General features: G+C 25.0%; 1 protein-coding gene across 1 annotated transcript; it reads right to left on the bottom strand.

Annotated features, from left to right (window-relative positions):
• Window positions 1-4,865: 4,865 nt before the first annotated feature.
• On the bottom strand, window positions 4,866-18,511 carry LOC145844856 (dynamin-2-like). The gene is made up of 18 exons (XM_082952277.1): window positions 18,439-18,511; window positions 15,705-15,857; window positions 15,006-15,209; window positions 13,940-14,038; window positions 12,945-13,105; window positions 12,263-12,409; window positions 11,050-11,184; window positions 10,490-10,621; window positions 10,060-10,131; window positions 8,853-8,939; window positions 8,071-8,253; window positions 6,944-7,059; window positions 6,540-6,690; window positions 6,139-6,300; window positions 6,014-6,070; window positions 5,183-5,293; window positions 5,034-5,098; window positions 4,866-4,971 (listed from the first exon to the last, which is right to left on the bottom strand). Exons 1-18 carry the CDS (start codon window positions 18,509-18,511, stop codon window positions 4,866-4,868), a joined length of 2,214 nt encoding a protein of 737 aa, XP_082808403.1.
• Between the last annotated feature and the right edge of the window lie 770 nt (window positions 18,512-19,281).

The following is a 19,281-nucleotide window of genomic DNA, read 5'->3' on the forward strand; positions in this document are numbered from 1 at the left end:
TAAAAAAAATCATATACTTATTTTGTTAAAACAGTTTGACTAAAATATTGTGTAGTTTTAAAAATAGAAATACATATAATGTTGCTTATTTTATGTTCTAGTAGTATGAAGAACTAAAAACTAAAGTGATAAAAAATTCATATACTTATTTAAAAATATTATTCTAAATTAGTAAACAGTGTTTTTTTGAAAGTTTATAAACTAAAATTTAGAAAACCTTATTAATACAAGCTTCGTCAAGTCTAGTATCATGTATAATAGATTGATAAGCTTTTGTAGTTTTTTTTCAATGATCAAACTTTTAAGCAAATGTAGACAACTTTAATTTTGAGGACTTAGTAGGATTCTTTTTTTGTATTATATAATAGACTAGGCTTACTATTTGTTAAGATAACTTAATGCTAACTGTTAAAGGGCAGGTAGAATCACAATGATCCTACTTGACCCTCAAAAATATTTATTGTAGTAGAAGGAAGAGTGGGACTGATTTTTTTTTCCTAAAATAAAAAGACTTACATATAGGACAAACTTCTGTAAATTTATGTTAAAAAACTATATTTATTTAACCTCCAAGTTCAAAGAAAATGACAATTGAGTTAGTTACATAGCTTACTCCCAAACACATCTTTACCAAAGTTGTAAGTTTTCATAAAATACTTTTTCAACTTGTTATTGTTATTGCAAGCTTATTGTCAATACGATGGACTCAGGAATCAAAACCAAAGCCACTTAAACTGAAAGACACATAACAAAGAAATAAAAGCTATTCAAGGGCATAGGGGAGGGGGGGTTAAACACCCTTTTTTGGTTTTTGATCTTATTTTATATAGTTTTTAATAAGCTACAGGACAATTTTTACAGATTTAAAATTTCAAAATAATTTTTGAGATATAGCCGGTCAAAGTCGGAGGCAACAATAGGTTCCTTATGGGAGGTGCAAACTAAAACTGCAAATAACTAGAAATCACTAAAAATTTATCTCCTCCTACGTTTTTTGAGATAACTACCTCAAATTTTCAGGAAATGTTCCTTGCAATAAAAAATTATAAAATAAAAATTTTATAACAAAAAAACAAAAACTGTTTTTTTGTTTATTTTTTATATACTTTTTTTTTTATAATTTTTTAAAAATTCCTTCCAACAGAATTTTCTAAATATATCAAGGAACATTTCCTGAAAATTTGAGGTAGTTATCTCAAAAAACGTAGGAGAAGATAGATTTTTAGTGAAATAGTCTATCTTTGCTGTTTTAGTTTGCACCTCCCATAAGGAAGCTATTGTTGCCTCCGACTTTGACCGGCTATATCTCAAAAATTATTTAGAAATTTTTAAATCTAGAATTATCCCTTGTGCAAATTTGTCTTGGTGCAAAAGTATCTTTGTGGAATTTTGTGCACTTGTGCAGTTTTGTTCTTGTGAAACTTAGTAACTTAGTGCAATTTTGTCTTTGTGCGATATCGACCAGTTTCCATAATTATATATGATATTTGCATCAAATATTTTAGAATACTTTCTTTTATGTGTATCATTCATATTGACAACATAAACAAAACTTGATCAACTTTAGTGCTTCCTTCATTACTTATACTTCATTATTTTTATAAAAAATTTTTTTTATAATGATCTACAAAGATTAAAGATTAACCAACAAACTTCTTTAATCTTTTAAGTCATTTTGAATTTTCCAGAGAGACTTTTAAACTTTTAAAGGTATTTTTCACCACATTTCCTTCATTCAATTTTGAATAAGAAATCTCTAAGTTTAATAAAAAACTTAGTATTGATAAGTAAGAATTATAGCTTAAAATTTATGATAAATTAGGTCTAAATTATTAGATATACTTTTTTTTGAGGTAAAAACCATCAGTCTTAAACTGTTTACTTTGCAGAAATAAACATTCTCAGATCTTTTTACTGATCACAAAAAATATTATCAAATGTTTACTAGAGATTAGTATATGTGTGTAAGTAAAGAAAAGTTTAGTAGTCTTTTTCTCATATATCAACCTTGGCATTACCTATCAGCTTGTTTTCTAACTTTTTGCTTATGAATTGAGTTTATAAAATGCTTTATAATAAAGCATTTTAAATCACTAACATCACATTTTGGCTTGTAACTTAAATTAAGCAGTACTTTACATTCATTGTCATGTAAGGTATGCTTATCTTTTTAACAGATGGAGTTTTCAAAGTGTGTATCAATATTTTTATTGAAAAATAGTTTTTGTTGAACTTTTTATTTTTATTTGACAATAATTTTAAAACATTTTTTTAATAATTTCAATTAATTTTAAAACTATAGTCTACATATCTAGTAAATTTTAATACTAGTATAAGTTTAAAATAAAAGAGTAGTATCACTAAGCTTATTTATGATTTTTTAAATTAAGTTTCTTTAGTACTTAATAATAAAAATAAATTACAACTTCCTTAATTTGTAAGATAAAACCTTAAACCTTCGTTAAATTATATTTTCAAAAGATGTCCAATACTGTTTTTACTGTATTTTTAGTACAGTTTTAAAACTTAACCGTATTTTAGGTAAACAACAAAACTTATAGTAAACTTGTTTTAATATTGTGTAATTTATTTGTACATCATAGTTAAAATTATGTCTATATTAAATCATTAAAGATTAAAACTGCTTTAAATTTTAATTAAGAGTAAAACTTAATGCTTGTTTATATTGTTTATTGAACGACAAAAAATGCTCAAAAAGTTTGGTCCAAGGACCTGGTGCACGAAAACCCTTTCGGTTATCGAGTCATACACCAGAACAGTTTAATGTCATGTTCAGGATACAGCTTTTGATATAGTTTGAAATTTATATTTTGTTTACAATACAGTTACTAATTTTAATTAGACTTTTTAAAAGCAAACGCAACATTTCAATACTTATGTTCATTTTATTTGTTTTTTGCCTTTTTGGTTTACTAATAGTAAGCAAAAAAAACTAAAACGAAAGCAATAACAGCTCTTATTATCCTTTGTTCGGGATATTTTTTGCGTGTTTTTAAGTTAAAAAATCTACTGATGTTTTGAATGTTAAAAAAAAAGAAATCTTATTTACACTGTTTTGGTTTGTTCTCGACATTTGGGTTTTTTTTATACAGTCAGCATAAACTTTATTCAGACCTTAAAGTTGCACGTCAGAAGAGTTTTAAATAAAAAACTAATATTTATTTGCTACTTCTTACCTTTGTATTTTGTAATGGTCATTTAGGCTCAGGAAAGTTATTGGTTGTAGCTGAATAGCATGTGTGTACTTATATTCACAAGAAAATAAGCGTATAAAGTAGCTTTACAAATAGCTTATTATTGGTAACTATGTTTTGTCAGCCATTTCTATGTATTTTGAATTCATCAGAGATGAGATACTTACTTAATAAGTATAAAAGTGAAGAAAGGGTTTAGAACATGAAACTACAATTAGAACTTTATTATTTAATGTAAAAGTTTACCCTTATGATACCTAGCAAAACAATGTGAAACAGTTTTAATCAGGAATGTTTTATTTATTTTAATTTACTTAAAATAAAATATTGTTTAGAACACCCAGAGATTGTAAAAATACATAAAGAACAACTTTGTAATTTTGTAGATAAAGTATATAGAATTACTAATATTAAATTTAATACTTGAATTTACAAATGTTTTAAAAGTTACACTGCTAACATGATTATTAAAAAAACCGAACAAAAGAAAAAACTCTTTGGAATATAATAACAAAAATTTTTGAAGTATTTTCTTTCTTAAAACTGCTGTACGCTTCTTTATGTTTAACTAAAAACACAGTACCATGGAGTTTTTCAAGAAGCTTGCTAGTACCTATTTTAAAGAAGTTTACAGATTTTTTAATACATACATATACTTATATAAAGCAATTTTGCACATTTTAGGTATTTTTAAAATGTTTTGTTGCTTGTACTTAGTAAAAAAAAACAAACAGTAGTTAATAAATATATATTGTTTATTGGACGACAAAAAACACTCAAAAAGTTTGGTCCAAGAACCTAAAATAATAAAAGGAATAAAAAGAAAACATACTAAAAACATAAAGTAGAAAAGAAATACTTTAAATATATTCAATTTGGTACAATATACTTATGATTTAAGAATGAAACAGTACCTTACTAGATGTCTACACACTGATGGAGCTGGTACAGATATAATTAAAACTATATATTTACTGAGTTTGTTACTTTACAAATATTTCACCTTTACATGATGATCACAAACAAAAAAACTTAATATTAGTTTATTTACCTGTCATCACCATGTAAAAGTGAAAAATTTGTAAAGTAATAAACTCAGTATAAATTTTAGTTTAATTATATAAATACATTTGTATCTACTATTGAATTATACCATTACTACTCTTTCTAAAAAATTAAAGTTAATAGTTTTTATTAGGTTTTATCTATACAACTAAGTATATGTTGCCCCTATGCATAGTTATTTAGCTAATTTATTGTATTTAAAATAATAGCCAAAATAAAGTTTCGTATTTTAAGATAATTATTTTGCAAATTTTAAAACTTAAATATTGTTTTTTTTCATAAATTATGTAATAAAAAAAAACATATTTCTAAATAAATAAAATAGAATAACTAAAGAACTTTCACTTATACTATTAAATAAGTATACTTATTTAATAGACTCTTAACACCGACATCTTTAACACGAACATCTAGATACTAAATAAAACAGATAGACGTGGATTGACAAAAACGATATTATTAAACTTAATAAGTTATTTTTTTCAAAAGCGTATATTTTGTCTATTTGATTTAATAAGTAAAGAAACGGGAAAAAAAGAGTAGTAGTTGGAAACAAATTGTTAAAAATTTTAGCTTTTGGGCGAGTTATTCAGGTGGTAAGAAGCTAATGTCTTCGTTGGATGATGAGAAGTATTCATCATACTCATCATCGTAGTCTGAACAGTTGAAAGAGTCATCGTCTTCCGAGTAACTGATAATATTTACAAACGTCATCATACTGTTGTTAAAACCTTAATAGAAAATTTAACTAACGTGTTTTCATTTGTTGCTTCATTTTCTTTTGTTGTGCATTCAACGTTGGTACCCGGAAAACTCGCCTTAGATTGAGTTAAAAAGTTAGGACAAGTCAGAAGAAAAAAAAATGCAATGGTTTAAAAGTATAAGATAAATTAGTTTTATACCTGAGTGTTTATGTCTTTTATCAAAACCAAAGCTTTTTCTAACTTTGTGTAGTCATTTTTAATATTTTGAACCCTTTTCTTTTCATTTTCGTCTGGTTCAAGCAAGTTATTCTGAAAAAGTTTTAATTTTAGAAATTTTGGTTTAATCAAGTAATAATAAGCGTACTTAGTCAGTTAAAAAAAAAAACAGAAAAAACTCACAAAGAATTTTAAAATTCTACATAAACTTTTTACGAAAAAAATAAAAGTGTAGAGAATGTTAATGTCGCATCTGTATCGAATAAAAAAAAATATCTTTGTGTAGATACATTTTTAAAAGTGTCATATATTTGCTTACTGTCTCTTATAAAAAGCATAAAACAATTTTTTTACTAACATATGAATAAAGTTTTATCGTTTAGTTAATTAACGTAATATTAGTTATAAAACGGAATTAGTTGTATATTAATATAACTGTAGCTATAAAAACTATCAATCAAATAGTTAATACATTATTATTGTATAAAGATATAGTGTTTTAGTATCATTATAAAGTAAGAAAATAATAAAACTGTAATGTTATTAAAAAAATTGAAAATAATTACCTGTCTAAATATATTAAACATGTTATCTATAAAACATAATGTAAAATCCATTTTTTGACATAACACTAGTTTTTAAAAGTGTAGTTGTAAGAATTTACGACTAAATTTATAATGATCGAAGCTTATCGTGTAGCAACTTCTAAGTTTGTACAAAATAAAATAAAATAAAAATAAAACAAGCATTAAAGAAAGGCTATCAAGAAAGTAATTAATTTAATAAGTCGTTACTTTTAATAAAAGCACTAACGTGACTTTCTTCATTTGCAAGCTCTGCGTACAATTTGGTCGCTAAGTATTTTCTGAACTAAAATATAAAGTTTAATAGATAAAAAACGAAATTGACAAACATTTTCAACAACTTGATAAATTTACCTCATTTACTAGGAACTTGACAATAGTTTTTGGTACGTGAGAAAGGGTCATTTTAACTGATTCTTTCAAAAAGAAGTTTATTGTATCTATTATGGCAAGATGACTTTCTTCCTGACCAGAAGTTTTGATCTGCTGAACTTTGCGAGTTATGGCATCGTCTTTCTTAAAAAAAAGTATAACAGTTCTATTGTAAAACACCGCATAATAAGTAATAAGTTGCAAGACTAGCTATAAATGAATCGCTACACCACGAATATAGCATGAAGTATTAAATATTAAACAAAATTATGTTTTTTTTTGTTTTATATATATATGTATTAGAATTGTTAAAAAATGGTGTTCTTGCCATATAGCAGTTAGATATAACCACAAAATTGTATAAAAAATGAGAAGTAAATTACTTTTGGTTTACTTTTTTCGTTGCTTATATTTTTTGCTTGAAGGCTTGCCTGAAAATCGTCGTCTAACTCAATACCATATTTGACAAGAAGTGATGCAAAGTGCTTCAGATCTTCATAACTTCCACACAGCAAATCCAAAGTTGGTCTTTTGCTGTAAAACATATTTATATACAAAAAACTATTCACACTAGAGTATATATTTTGTAGAAAATCATACGTAATTTTACTAAAGTTTTTAAATTATTACTTGTACCGAATAATTGTTCATAATTTTTTTTGTGCTTTATCAGATAGTATCTTTTATACAGAGGTACGTAATTTAAGCAGTTTTCTTAAAACCAACTCATTTTTCATAAAGTAATACCCTTCAATCTATTTTTTTACTAATTTTTTTGCAAACTTACTGAATAATGTTTCTCTTTTTTGAGTTGTAAACTATAAGTGCTGGTTTGTCTTTATAATCTTCTTTTGTTCTAACTCTTAGATCTTTTAATTTAACAGCTATTTTTTCTCTGTATGCCTATTATAGTATTTTGATACAGCTAAAAGCAACAATTAAATAATAACTACTTAATTTCGATGTTTAAAATCAAACATTTTAATCCAAAACAATTAAACCTTACTATAAAAAAGATTAGTTTATATTACTCGCATGTGAATTTTAAGAAATAAAATGTAAGCTGACATTGTTTTTTTCCTGTTGATACATAATTAGACCTCTTTCTGATACTTTAGCAATAAATTCATCTTTTGTCGCTACACCGTCCAATATACATTTTACCATACAATACGATTTCTTCTTTTTCTTTTTTGTCTAGTGAATTACAATTTATAGTTATTTTCTGTCTAAAATTATTTAATGGTAAGCGTTTACAAAATTACCTAGAGTTAGTAAATACTAAATTTATTTTACTTGAGTAGTTTCATTAGATTTTAAACAGTTTTTTATAATATTGAAAGTATCTTTTTGAACTACTTTGTTTTATGACTGTTTAGACATTAGTTCCGTATTTATACTATATTATTACTAAGTTACTGAAACTTTTAGTTTAAAGTACATATGCCAAATTTGTTTGATTTTAAATCCAAATAGTTAATAAAAATAGTTTGCTTAGACTTGGCCGATACATTAAGAAGCGGCAATACTAACTTAAATGATAATAATGAACTAAACAAAATAGTTAATGACAAGAAATATACTGTAAAAAAACAATTTAACAAACTGTTTTAAACATTGAATATTATAAAGTTTACTATTTTGCTTGCTTTTACGCGGTAAACTTACAGTTCCCACCCGCGCACAATTCCAACCCATATTTTTTTTTTCTTATTTATATAATTGTTATATATACATTTTTAAATATACCTGTTACCCCTAACCCTTACCATTGGTTGGTAAGCAGTTCTCAGGTTTGATCAGGTAGGGATTGTGTGGGTGGGAACTGATCGCTGGTTTAAATTGAGCAGTTCCCTGTTAAACATATATTAGGATTTTACATTAAAGTATGTTTTTAGGCAAAAAAAATATCACTTTTTTTTCTTTTCTTTCTTCAACATTGCTACCTCCATCTTCTTCGCCAGCATCTTCGTTGGAAACTTCTTCTTCCTGCTGATTACCTGCAACGATCTCTTGCTCTTTTATGAGACCCGCCGCATCCTTCATGCCACCAGCCAAGTTTATTTGGTTTCTATAAACTTTAATATTTATTTTAAGCTGATTATCAATGTTATGTAACGAGATACAAAGAACTAACAGTATGCGAGCATCACTTGTATGCAAACTTGTATACTCTCCATGAAACTTTATATAAAGTCGTACCTATAATTTACACTTTGTAAGTTAAAAAAAAGTATATATCTTAAATTAATTTCAAAAAGTATATTTTTTTTTTCGAAACCAATTTTAAAAGAAAGCATAGAGATGACTTTTATCTAATGTGAAAACAACGCATGATTAAAAATCCGTTAACAATACTTTTGTATTGTTAATAGATGCAGTAGAAAAGAACAATTAAAGGTAATAAAAAACAAATATAGTTAAGAAAAAAAGTATTTTTAATAAAATTAAGAAATGCAATTCGTTAATATTTTTATCTTAATCAAATGCATTAAGAATAAGTATTTAAATTTAAAGAATGACATACAAGCTACTTATGAGTTTTATAACTGTTGTTTTTATTTTAGTGCTATTAATAAAAACTTTAATTATAATGACAACATTTTTTTTTGTTTTTCTTCAATATAAATCTAGATTTAAATCTACACAGTTCGAGTAGTTGCATTACAAAAACAATTATAACTATAACTTAAAACCATTTCTTTAACTTGATCTTCTTTTTCACTCAGTTTTTGACTCAAAAGTTCTTCTGCTTTTTGCTGAAAAGCTGGGTATGCTGAGAGCTAGTAAGAAATTTTAAAGCTGATAAGTTTTTGAATTTTTATTCAAATCTCAAAATGACGAAACTAAAAATTTTTACTTTATAATACCATAAAATATGAATTTGAAAAAGATAAAGTTAACTTCATAATTTTATAACATACTTTCTTCAAAGTTTAAATCTACTCTACATTCTATCATTGTACTACGCATTAGAACTGTTTATACTTTAGGTAAATTTAAAATTACTTTTTGTAATTTTTGTTTTTTTGTTTTAAAATTGTTTTAAGCTACTTGTTTTTAATGCTGTTTTCATACTCAATAATATACATATTATTATGAAATTATTAAGCAGTTTATGTTTAAAGTTCTAAATATATTTTTAGTATATATTAAACTTTCGCGGTTAATCAACAAATTACTCAATATTAATATGTAAAAAAGTCTTACATAGAGAAAAAAATATGAGCAGATTCTTATTTTTTTTGTTTTTGACAGTAACAAACAAGAAGGTCGCTTAAAAGTATTTTAATTCAAAATTGAGTTATAAATAGTCTTCTTGAAAAACGGATTATACATATACGTTACAACTGAATTTATAAAGTTTAACTTATATAACTTCAGTTTATTTTAATGTTTAATTGGTTATAACATTCAAACCAGCAAAGTTTTTAACAATCAAAATAAACCATTTTAAATTAGACTTTGAACTATTTGTTTTGCACAAGAAGTTTCAGTTTGATAAAAAGTACAGATTTTTAAATGATGTTTAATGTTTACTTTAATAATGAAAACATCAAGCTACCGCATTAATAAAGTGAGTATTATCTTGACAAAAGTATGGTCTTTTTAATATAAATTAAAAAAAAACGTGTTTTAATATATTATAAGAGTTCAATGTTTAGAGGATGTCATAACTAACAGGATGAAACAAATATAAGTAAATTTACAGTAGTATAGAAAAAATAAATTCAAAACTTAACTCGAATAAAAAAAGGAATAGTACAAATTTAAATAACTTTTAGTCGTCTACCATAGGTATACTTATAGTCTGCTTTACAAAATGAAAGTTTAATCTAAAGAAATGCAGCTGTTATCATGAATATAATAGTTTAAAAGTCTTAACAATGTAGAAGCACTCACTTTACTAACACACTCCTGGAGGACATTTGAAATTTCATTTGTTACATCATTTACACAGGATAAACATGGTTTCTATGAAATTTGTTGTGTAACAATATCTAAACTTAACTAAAAACATAGTATTTTATTAGTTCTTTATGAGTATTCATTTTTATTTTATTTTAAAACTAATATTTACCAAAGCTAGTCAGATTTTCATGGTTTAAAGTTTTGCAAAAGTTTACTAAAATTTTACGGTTTAAGGTTATTTGATCTTGACAAAGAAAAAAATAATTTTTTAGGTTCTCTGGTTAGGCAATGTCTTTGCAATTATGCACTTAATCTTTTTTTGCAACCTAAACTGAGAAAAATTAAAATGTTTTTTTCAGTATAAAGTTTCATCACAAATGCAGTCAGTATTTTTTACGCTAAAAAGTTATATCTTTCTTACCAGCAGTCTTTTCATTTCTTTAGCAATAAGCTGCGGTATGAGTTCGTTTGGAGTAAAAAATCCAGGATTAATACCATGCATGTTCAAAACTCCAACTCTTATGCGGTTTTTAAAGTCGTTTTCACTTTCATACTTAAATATTTATAAGTTGTTTTGAAACTAAGTTGTTTACTTTAATTCACAAAGTACTTTTTTACTCATTTAGCTATAAAACTTGTTTTTACGTAGACAATACTTTACAAATGTTAGAACTTTAAAGGTTTTATGTTTAAAAAATATATATATAATTTAAATTTTGTGACTCACTTATACGATTAAAAACACTTGATTTTAATTTTAATCTACTTCAGTACTTTGTTGAAAACGTAAAAGTAAAACAAGGACATATTCTGGTATAACTAAAGCTTTCAAGTTAGATCCTTAAAAAAATACTACTCTTAAAGATTTTTGAAAAAACACGGTGCATTACAAATAAAAAAACTCAAAATAAATTAGTAGTAAAAATTTATTAAGTAACATATGATAATCAAAAAAAAAAATTGTTCTCTAAAGTTTAAAACCTTTAATCCTTTATACCCTTTTATTTCGTTGCTTAAATTTGGAAGATTAGGAACATAATCATCATCATCATCAATAGAGGATTTTAAACAGTTTTCTATATATTCAGTGTAATGGTATGGCACTTTAATACCTGACTGAAATTTATAAAAGTTTTTAATAAAACAGCATTTGCTACGTTAGAATCAACGCTAGCTTAAGGTTAAACTGTAGTTTTAAATTTTGTATAAAAATCTTTAGAACTAAAAAAAAAGTTGCTTTTGTTATAGTTCTTGCAAATGTTTTTATAATTTTATTTTTAGATTAATATCTGTATTTTACCTCAACCATTGTGTTTATAAACGATATTCTAAATAATCTATTGATTCTATGGCCACAAGCAACTTTTTTTTGATGTATTCCTGCGTTAAAACCATTTAATTGCATAGAAAATTCATCTTCAATTTGTCGAACTAGTCTAAAAAGTAATACTTGTTTAACTTTACATGTATTTTAAAAGTTTTTTTTTCAAAAAATAAAAACAGCATTTATAAAAAAATAGCAGAAAATGTTGTGTCATAGTTAAAGAAAATGTTATTAGTTTTAGTGGAAATGCTTTTAAGTTAGCTAATATTATTAAAAGTAAAGTGGTTCTAGATTAGGCTTCTGTTAAATTTATGTATCGTTCAAGAATTAATTAAATTCCAGTTTAAAGTAAGCATTAGCTAAAATTACTTTATTAAAACAAATAATTGATAATTTTGTCTAGGTAATTTAAATAAAAATATTCACTAAACAGAACAAAAAAATTTTTACTTAATATTTAAATCAAAAAAAAATGTTTGACACATCATTTAGATTATTAATAAAAAAATCATTTATAAATAAAGTTAGCAGAAAACAATGCGTCATAGTTAACTTTTTTTTTTAGTTTTAATAGAAATGTTTTTAAGTTAGCTAATATTGTTGAAAGTATAGTTGTTCTAGAATAGGCTTGAGTTAATTTTATGTAATTATCAAGAATTAAAAAAAAAAAAAAATTAAAGTAAATAAGTTTAAATAACTATAAGTAATTTTTGCTGAGTTAAAACAAATAAACCATACTTCTGCCTAAGTTGATTAAAATATTAATATTTACTTAGCAAGACAAAAAGTTCTTAGCTAAATATTTAAGTCAACGAAAAACGTTTTACTCATCACTCAAGTTATGTATTTAATAAGACAAATTGCTATTACTGACGAAATCATTGTTTCTGTTTTCCAAAGTGGATCGCTTAAGTTTAAGTTTTTAACGGCTTCGTAATCTTTTTCCATTTCTTTCAGTTTTTTAACCATGTTGCTTCGAATTTCAGGTAAAAATTCTTTGATGTGACGAGACAGTTGCTATAATTTGTAACAAGCATTGTTTTTTAACTTAACTTTCTTTTAAAATATAAAAATAAGGATAAACATAATAAAAATTATAAAGTAACTAAGATTTAAGTATAGTTAAAATTAAACTAAACGAAAAAAATTTGTTGACGAACAAAACAAAAACACACAATATATATTTAACGTTGTACTTTTATACTTTGGGGTTCAAAAAAATGTTTGCATTACTGCAAATCATTTTCGAAATAGTTATAAAAAAACTGAAGTTTTTTTGAAGTACAACAAAAAAATTTTAAAAGTGTTTTTCAAATAGTTAAATTTATACTTCTCTGTAGAAGTAGAGATCTCTGTATATTGGTTTCAAAAAGTCAAAACATATAATAGTATATTTCATTAATTAAGTACTTTCTACACTTTTCATGACTTTTTTTCATACAAAACTTAAAACTGATGACTCTAAAAGGATAAAAATAAATATACATTACAGATATTTACAACAACAAGAAAGTAAAATTTTATTTTAGTCTAAAACTTAATCATATCTCACTTTATTTAAATGGGACTGTAAAAACTGCGATCCCAAACTACTACTCATCTTACTATAAACCGGATGCTTGTTGAAAAATTCCATTTCTTTTTTTTTCGCCGAAGTGAGATCGATGTTTCCGTTGAGCGCCTTCTGACCTCGATTGACCACACCGACATAACCTGCGAAATATAAAAAGTTTTGCTAATAAATTTTTTTATATAAACGTATTTAAATATAATATCAGTGCAAATTAAGTATTTTATTCACTACCAAATTTAAGTGGCAAAAACATTTACAACCTTGTCAAGTATATCAAAATAGTAAACTGGTATTTACGATGTTTTTAATATACAATGTTATTTAAAAACTCATTTTTGCATGAAAATCTTAACAAAACTGAAATGTCGTATAAACGCGTATTAATAATTTGTATTTTACAAAAGTACTTTGAGCTATGCGGGTGCACGACTAATCAAAATCGGACAATTCAAATTCGGACAGTTCAAATTCTTAAAAGAAAATTTAAAGGGCCACAATTTAAAATTTAATGTATATTTGTCAAGTATAAAAAGTACATACATAAGTCCTACTAATATCTACAAGCCATTTTTTTCTTTTTGCATAAAGTTAAAATTTTTTTGAGATATGGCTTAAATAAAGTAAAATAAAAAGTTATTTTAAGTAATTTTAAAATATCTTACAAAAATATTTAAGATTTTGCAAAAAAGAAAAATTTTCTTGTAGATTTTAATTTGATCTACATACGTACTTTTTTATTTTTATCAAATTTATATTATTTTTTGGGATATAGCCTTTTAAATATTTTTCTAATAGTTCGAATTGTGGGAATTTGAGTTGTCCGAATTTGAATTGTCATGTAACCGAGCTAGGCACATGATTTGAGATGTTGTACATTGCTTCTTAATATATGTATCAACTAAAAAATATATTTTTGTTGTATTAAATTTAGAGTTTACTGATAATTTATCGTCATTTTTGGCAGATAAAAAAACCTCTTTTTAAAGGAAATTGCTCGTTTCTTAAAGTTTTGGAACAATCTGTCCCTTCATCCATAAGGTCTAGTTTTGTTATCACCCCAATTGTACGAGTACCTGTGGGTTAGTTGTTTGCTAGAGTCATCAAAAAGTTACAGTAGTATGACAAAAAGGTTTTATTTTAAGTTCTCTTATGGTCTTTACTTAAAAACGAAACCTATTGAAAAATCTTTTTTCATTTTGTGGAACTCTATTGAAATCTTAGTTGACTGATCCAGTCATTGTAAAAACATAAGTTTCATTAGTAGCTTACTTAAAAAAATTCAAACACTTTGTTGTAATTTACATTTACAAATTTTCCTTATCATCTGTTTTATTTTCACAATATTATTAAATTTTGATATTGATCGTTTTCAAAAATATAAAACTGTTTAAACTATGTGTAAAAGGAAATTAACAATCTTTCTAAAAAGTATCAATCTAACAGTTGTTAAAACTTACAAGGTTTATTTAATCTATTTAATTTGAATATTTGAGCATTTAAGATTCTTTTTGCTATTTTTCTTGATTTTCATAAACTCATATTATAACATGCTTTGAGTTATAATATGAGTTAAAACAGCTACATAATTAATTTAGTCTTTATCAAACATAAAATAATTTTAACAAAAACTACAAAATAACTATATACATAAAATTTTATACATTAATTAACTCTTAACATCATAGGTTCATATACTAGCTGTTATAACTTTGTATGCTTATTATTTAATCAAAAAATAAATTTATACAATAATATAACCTTTTTTTCGCTTACAAGCTATTTTATTAGTATTTCAGTATATAGCTTACAGAACTCCATTGTTTTGTTCTTTTATTTATGTCATACTCAAAAAAAAAGCATTATCTATAACTTAGTTTTAAGGTTTAGACTATTGTAAAAGCAATATATATATTGTAAAAGGAATCATGTTAAACTTGTAATTGGTGTTATATTATTTTGCAAACTTTTTTTAACCCGTGAAAGTTGTATAGCTGTTTTTTACTTTTACAATATTTAGAAAAGTGTAAACAAAAGTAAAACCGTTTTTATCGAACTCTCTCGCAAGTTTCAACGCTTCCGAGTTTGCCAGATCGATGTTGGCGGGAATGATCGCCAAGATAAGGGTCGTTTCCGGTCTAATGCGTTCACTGATCATGTTTTTGATCTGCTGCTCAATGTCTTGGGGCTGATCTCCAACCGGAACCTTTGTTATTCCCGGCAAATCCACCAAAGTGAGGTTCAAAACTGAATTTTTTAATCATGTAGTACTTTTTTAATGTTTTAAAGCAACATAAAAATGTTGGTAATACTAAACTTGTTATCATACAATTATAAAAAACTTCTTTGCCTCACACTTAGTAAATAACGTATGTTGCGCTAAAGTACAATACGACTAGATTGGAAGCAATACATCGATCTTATGTTATGAGTGATTTAGTTTAAAAGAGACAATCGCAATAATAACCTTATCGTACTCTATTCAATCGTTTTCTTAAATATACCTGAATTTTGTAAATAAAAGTAATTTAGTTATAAAACACCTACAAATTTTTATTAGTTAGCCGTTTAATTTAATTTCATTTTAATCTATTGATTATAAGTTTGTAGTTTCATTTATATACCATATCAAACAATTACTTTACATTAAAAAACTCTGTTTTGCAAAAAAAAACAATTCATTTATAGTTCATAAGTGTATTAGACCCTATAATTGGAAAATAATGAGTTATCCAGTTATACCGTTCTTTGAATAAATAGACAAAGTAATTGGACTTGAACTGATGCCTCTATTTTTTCCGGTGACGTCATCAGTTGCGTTTACTATTTCTTTTCCGACTTGTTTGAAATCTTGAAACTTTTTGTCTTCACCAATATGCAAGAAAGTAGCGTAATCTGTCGTTTACTAAGCTGATACAGTTTTGAATAATAGCGTATGTTTTTATTTAGTTAAATAATTTTCTATTTACTTTGGTTAGAAATAAAATTTTTATTAGATAATCTTAATACTTTTAGTTAAATAGATAGTAAAAAAAAACTATTCTAATAAAGTCTTAAATAAACCAACTATTCAGACTATACTGATGAAATTAACATTTGTTTTTTCTTTGAAAACAATGTTTTTGTCAAAACGTACAAGTTACTTTATTAAGGCATGTAGTATTTCAAACAAGTTGTTTCTAAGTCACTATGAACTATGTTTATAGCATCTAAGCCAAGGGTCGGCAGGCAGTTGGTGCTTGCGGGCCAAATTTCAAGCTTTTTAAATCTTCGAGGGCCACAGTTTTAGTTTAAGTAATATTTGAATAATACTTTGGCTTTAGTTTTGGTCACACCAGAGATAGTTTTACTTTTATCCACTTTATTACTTTAAATGACTTTTAGCTACACATAGAATGCCTATTTAATATATAAATATCTACTGGAGTAAAATTTACATTGTTTAATTTACTTAAGTCTTTATATATATATGTACTTTCTTAAAGACTTAATGAGTTAAACTTATTATTTTATTTTTATTATTTTACTTTCAACCTAACTCTCTATAAAAACCGAGCTTGAAAAACATTTATGGGTCACTTTTATACATTTTTTATATTATGAACCACCTTTTCATATTTAAAAAAATGTTAACTTTTGAAAATAGCTTTTTGTCTTAAATAGTTTGCACTCATTAGAAATTTCAGTAATTAGTTAATTAAATAAAAATAAACATTAATTAGACAATTTCAGATTGAGAGTTTTATTCAACACGGTGTTTCATGCAAAGCAATGATCACGATTAAAAACTCTATAAAGTAAGATAGACAAAGCCATATATACTAAACAACACTAATCAACACTAATTATATTCTTATTGTCTTTAGGTAATTCTTATTGTGATCATTGCTTTGCATGAAACACCGTGTTGAATAAAACTCTCAATCTGAAATTGTCTAATTAATGTTTATTTGCTCCTTTTTAGTTGAGCTCTTTATTGGGATTATAACTCAAAGTTAATAAAATTAAATAAAATTAATACCTATTTATACTGTAGATAAGCTAAATCAAGTTTTTAAACATAGTTAATACTCGAGTACTTTAATAAACTACTTAAAAAGTTAGTCTTTTACACGGTTGCCACTTTAAAAGCAAAAATGTCTGAATTATATTAAAAGTTTATTAAAAGTTAAAATAGCTAAAAACTTTCTGTTAATCAAGCTTAAATACATAACTAAAATATCATTATTATAAAAAAGCACAAAATGTAATTAGTCAAAAAATAATTACAATTAGTAAACTACACTACAGTCATAAAAAGTATTCTGAGAATTCGAAGATTTATTCAAAGTGTTAGAAATAAAGGTATCAGATACACCTGAGTTTTATGAAAATTTCTTAAACAGCTTAAACCTAGTCTGAGTTTTCAAATTTTGAAACTGACTTGTTTGTTTGAAACCTTGTCTAAAATAAAGTTCACAAAATTAAGAAATATCGAAGTTTATTAACAGTGAATTAATTATATATCTAAAAAAATTGTTATAATTCAGCTTTGATGGACAATTAAGATATTAAACATTTTTACAAACTTTCTTACGTGGGCCGCATTTCATTCAAAAAAATAACGTGCTCGCGGGCCGCAGTTTGCCGACCCCTGATCTAAGCAGAAGTATATTTTCTAGCTTTTTAAGTATTATATTTAAAAACATATATTAGGGTAAAAATAATTCAACTTAGTTAAATATTTAGTAGAAAAAATACTTGTTTAAATTTAAGTCATTATATTTTTTGTCATAGAATATTTAGAGTAATAAAAATGTAAAAGCTGCTATTCAAAAACATAAAAAAGCTATAAAATATTATGATTTCAGATTTAAACAATTGAATAATAAACTAAAAATTTGTTATAAAGTGTCTAAAAAGGTTTTTAACTTACCACTACATTGTTTGTTGATTAACTGAAGTACTAATGGTCTTCTTGTAACAATACCCGAACCTTTAGGTAGGAAGTCTCTAAATTTTTAATTTTTAAACATTTTTACGACGAAAGATGTGAAAATTTTATTAAATATATTTTTTATATGAAAAACACTTCATTTATCAAAAACAAAATACTTTTTAGATCAACTAAAAATGTTATTTTAAAGGTTTTTGTGTATACTCAAATATAACATAAAGTGATAAAACATCTATAAGAGAAACTTAAGCATAAATTACATTATAAATATTTAAAAAATCAAACTTCCCAACAAAATTTTCAATAACGCTTGTTTTTCCAGCACTCTGCTCTCCAACAACAACAATTTGAGGTAACTGGAGATCGACAGTTCCTCCTAGGGCAAAAATGTTTTTTTAATAATAAAATAGGTAGGTCAACAAGTTTGTAATCTAATTTAAATTAAAAAAATTGATAGCCAGTAACTGACAATTAAAAGTTCCTTACATTTATATTTTATAGTTCAAACATTTTAGGTTTTGATTTTAAATAAAACTTAACCTGAAGCATTGAAAATGTCATGTATATCATTTATTAAAGGAATTAGCATTTCCATTCCCGGATTTCCCGCCATTTTTCTAAACTCTAAATTTGAAAATATAAACTTGTAAAAATTTATTAACTAAGTTTTATTAGATCTGTTGTTTGAAGGAATTTATCAGTAAAACTAATCTTGCTAACTACTCATTTCAAAAGGAGTAAGTATGTAATATTGTTATAACAGAGTCAAAGATTCAAAGTTTGAAACTGTTGTTATATTAAGTAAAACGCATTACAATTTACAATCATTTTTTGACTAAAAACTAAACTAAAGACTACAAATAAGAAATTTTATAAAAAACGATTGTAAAGAGTTTCAATCCTATAAACAAAAACTTTTAGCAAAATATGTTTTGTTACAGATAGTTTTTCAAATTATAAAAAGCTGTCGGATTATAATCCATTATAAGATTATAAACAAAGGCAGACTTCCTGCATACCGTTCATTCTAAAGACTAAAAATATAAACGAAACATCTATATAATTCTTGTAAGTTTTACGAAGCATTTTTTTGTATTTAGAAAAAATATTTAGTTAGCACTTAACTGTTTTTTATAACTATTGTTAAAATTTAAATAGTTTTGATGATTAAGCAAAAAAAAAGTGTCATTGTTTACTTTAAAAACTTGCTGGCTGGTTGTTTGGTTTAAAAACGTTACTATTTTTCTTTAGGTATTAGAAAAACATTTTTTTTAGTCAAATGTTTTGATTATTATAACATTTTAATCAATTTAGCAGAATACGGACACTCATTAGTTTTCAAACTAACTAAGAGCTTTATAGCCCTTTACATTTAAAAAACAA

This window comes from Thalia democratica, chromosome 9, assembly GCF_965202585.1.
Source record: "Thalia democratica chromosome 9, ktThaDemo2.hap1.1, whole genome shotgun sequence".
Lineage (NCBI taxonomy): Eukaryota > Metazoa > Chordata > Thaliacea > Salpida > Salpidae > Thalia > Thalia democratica.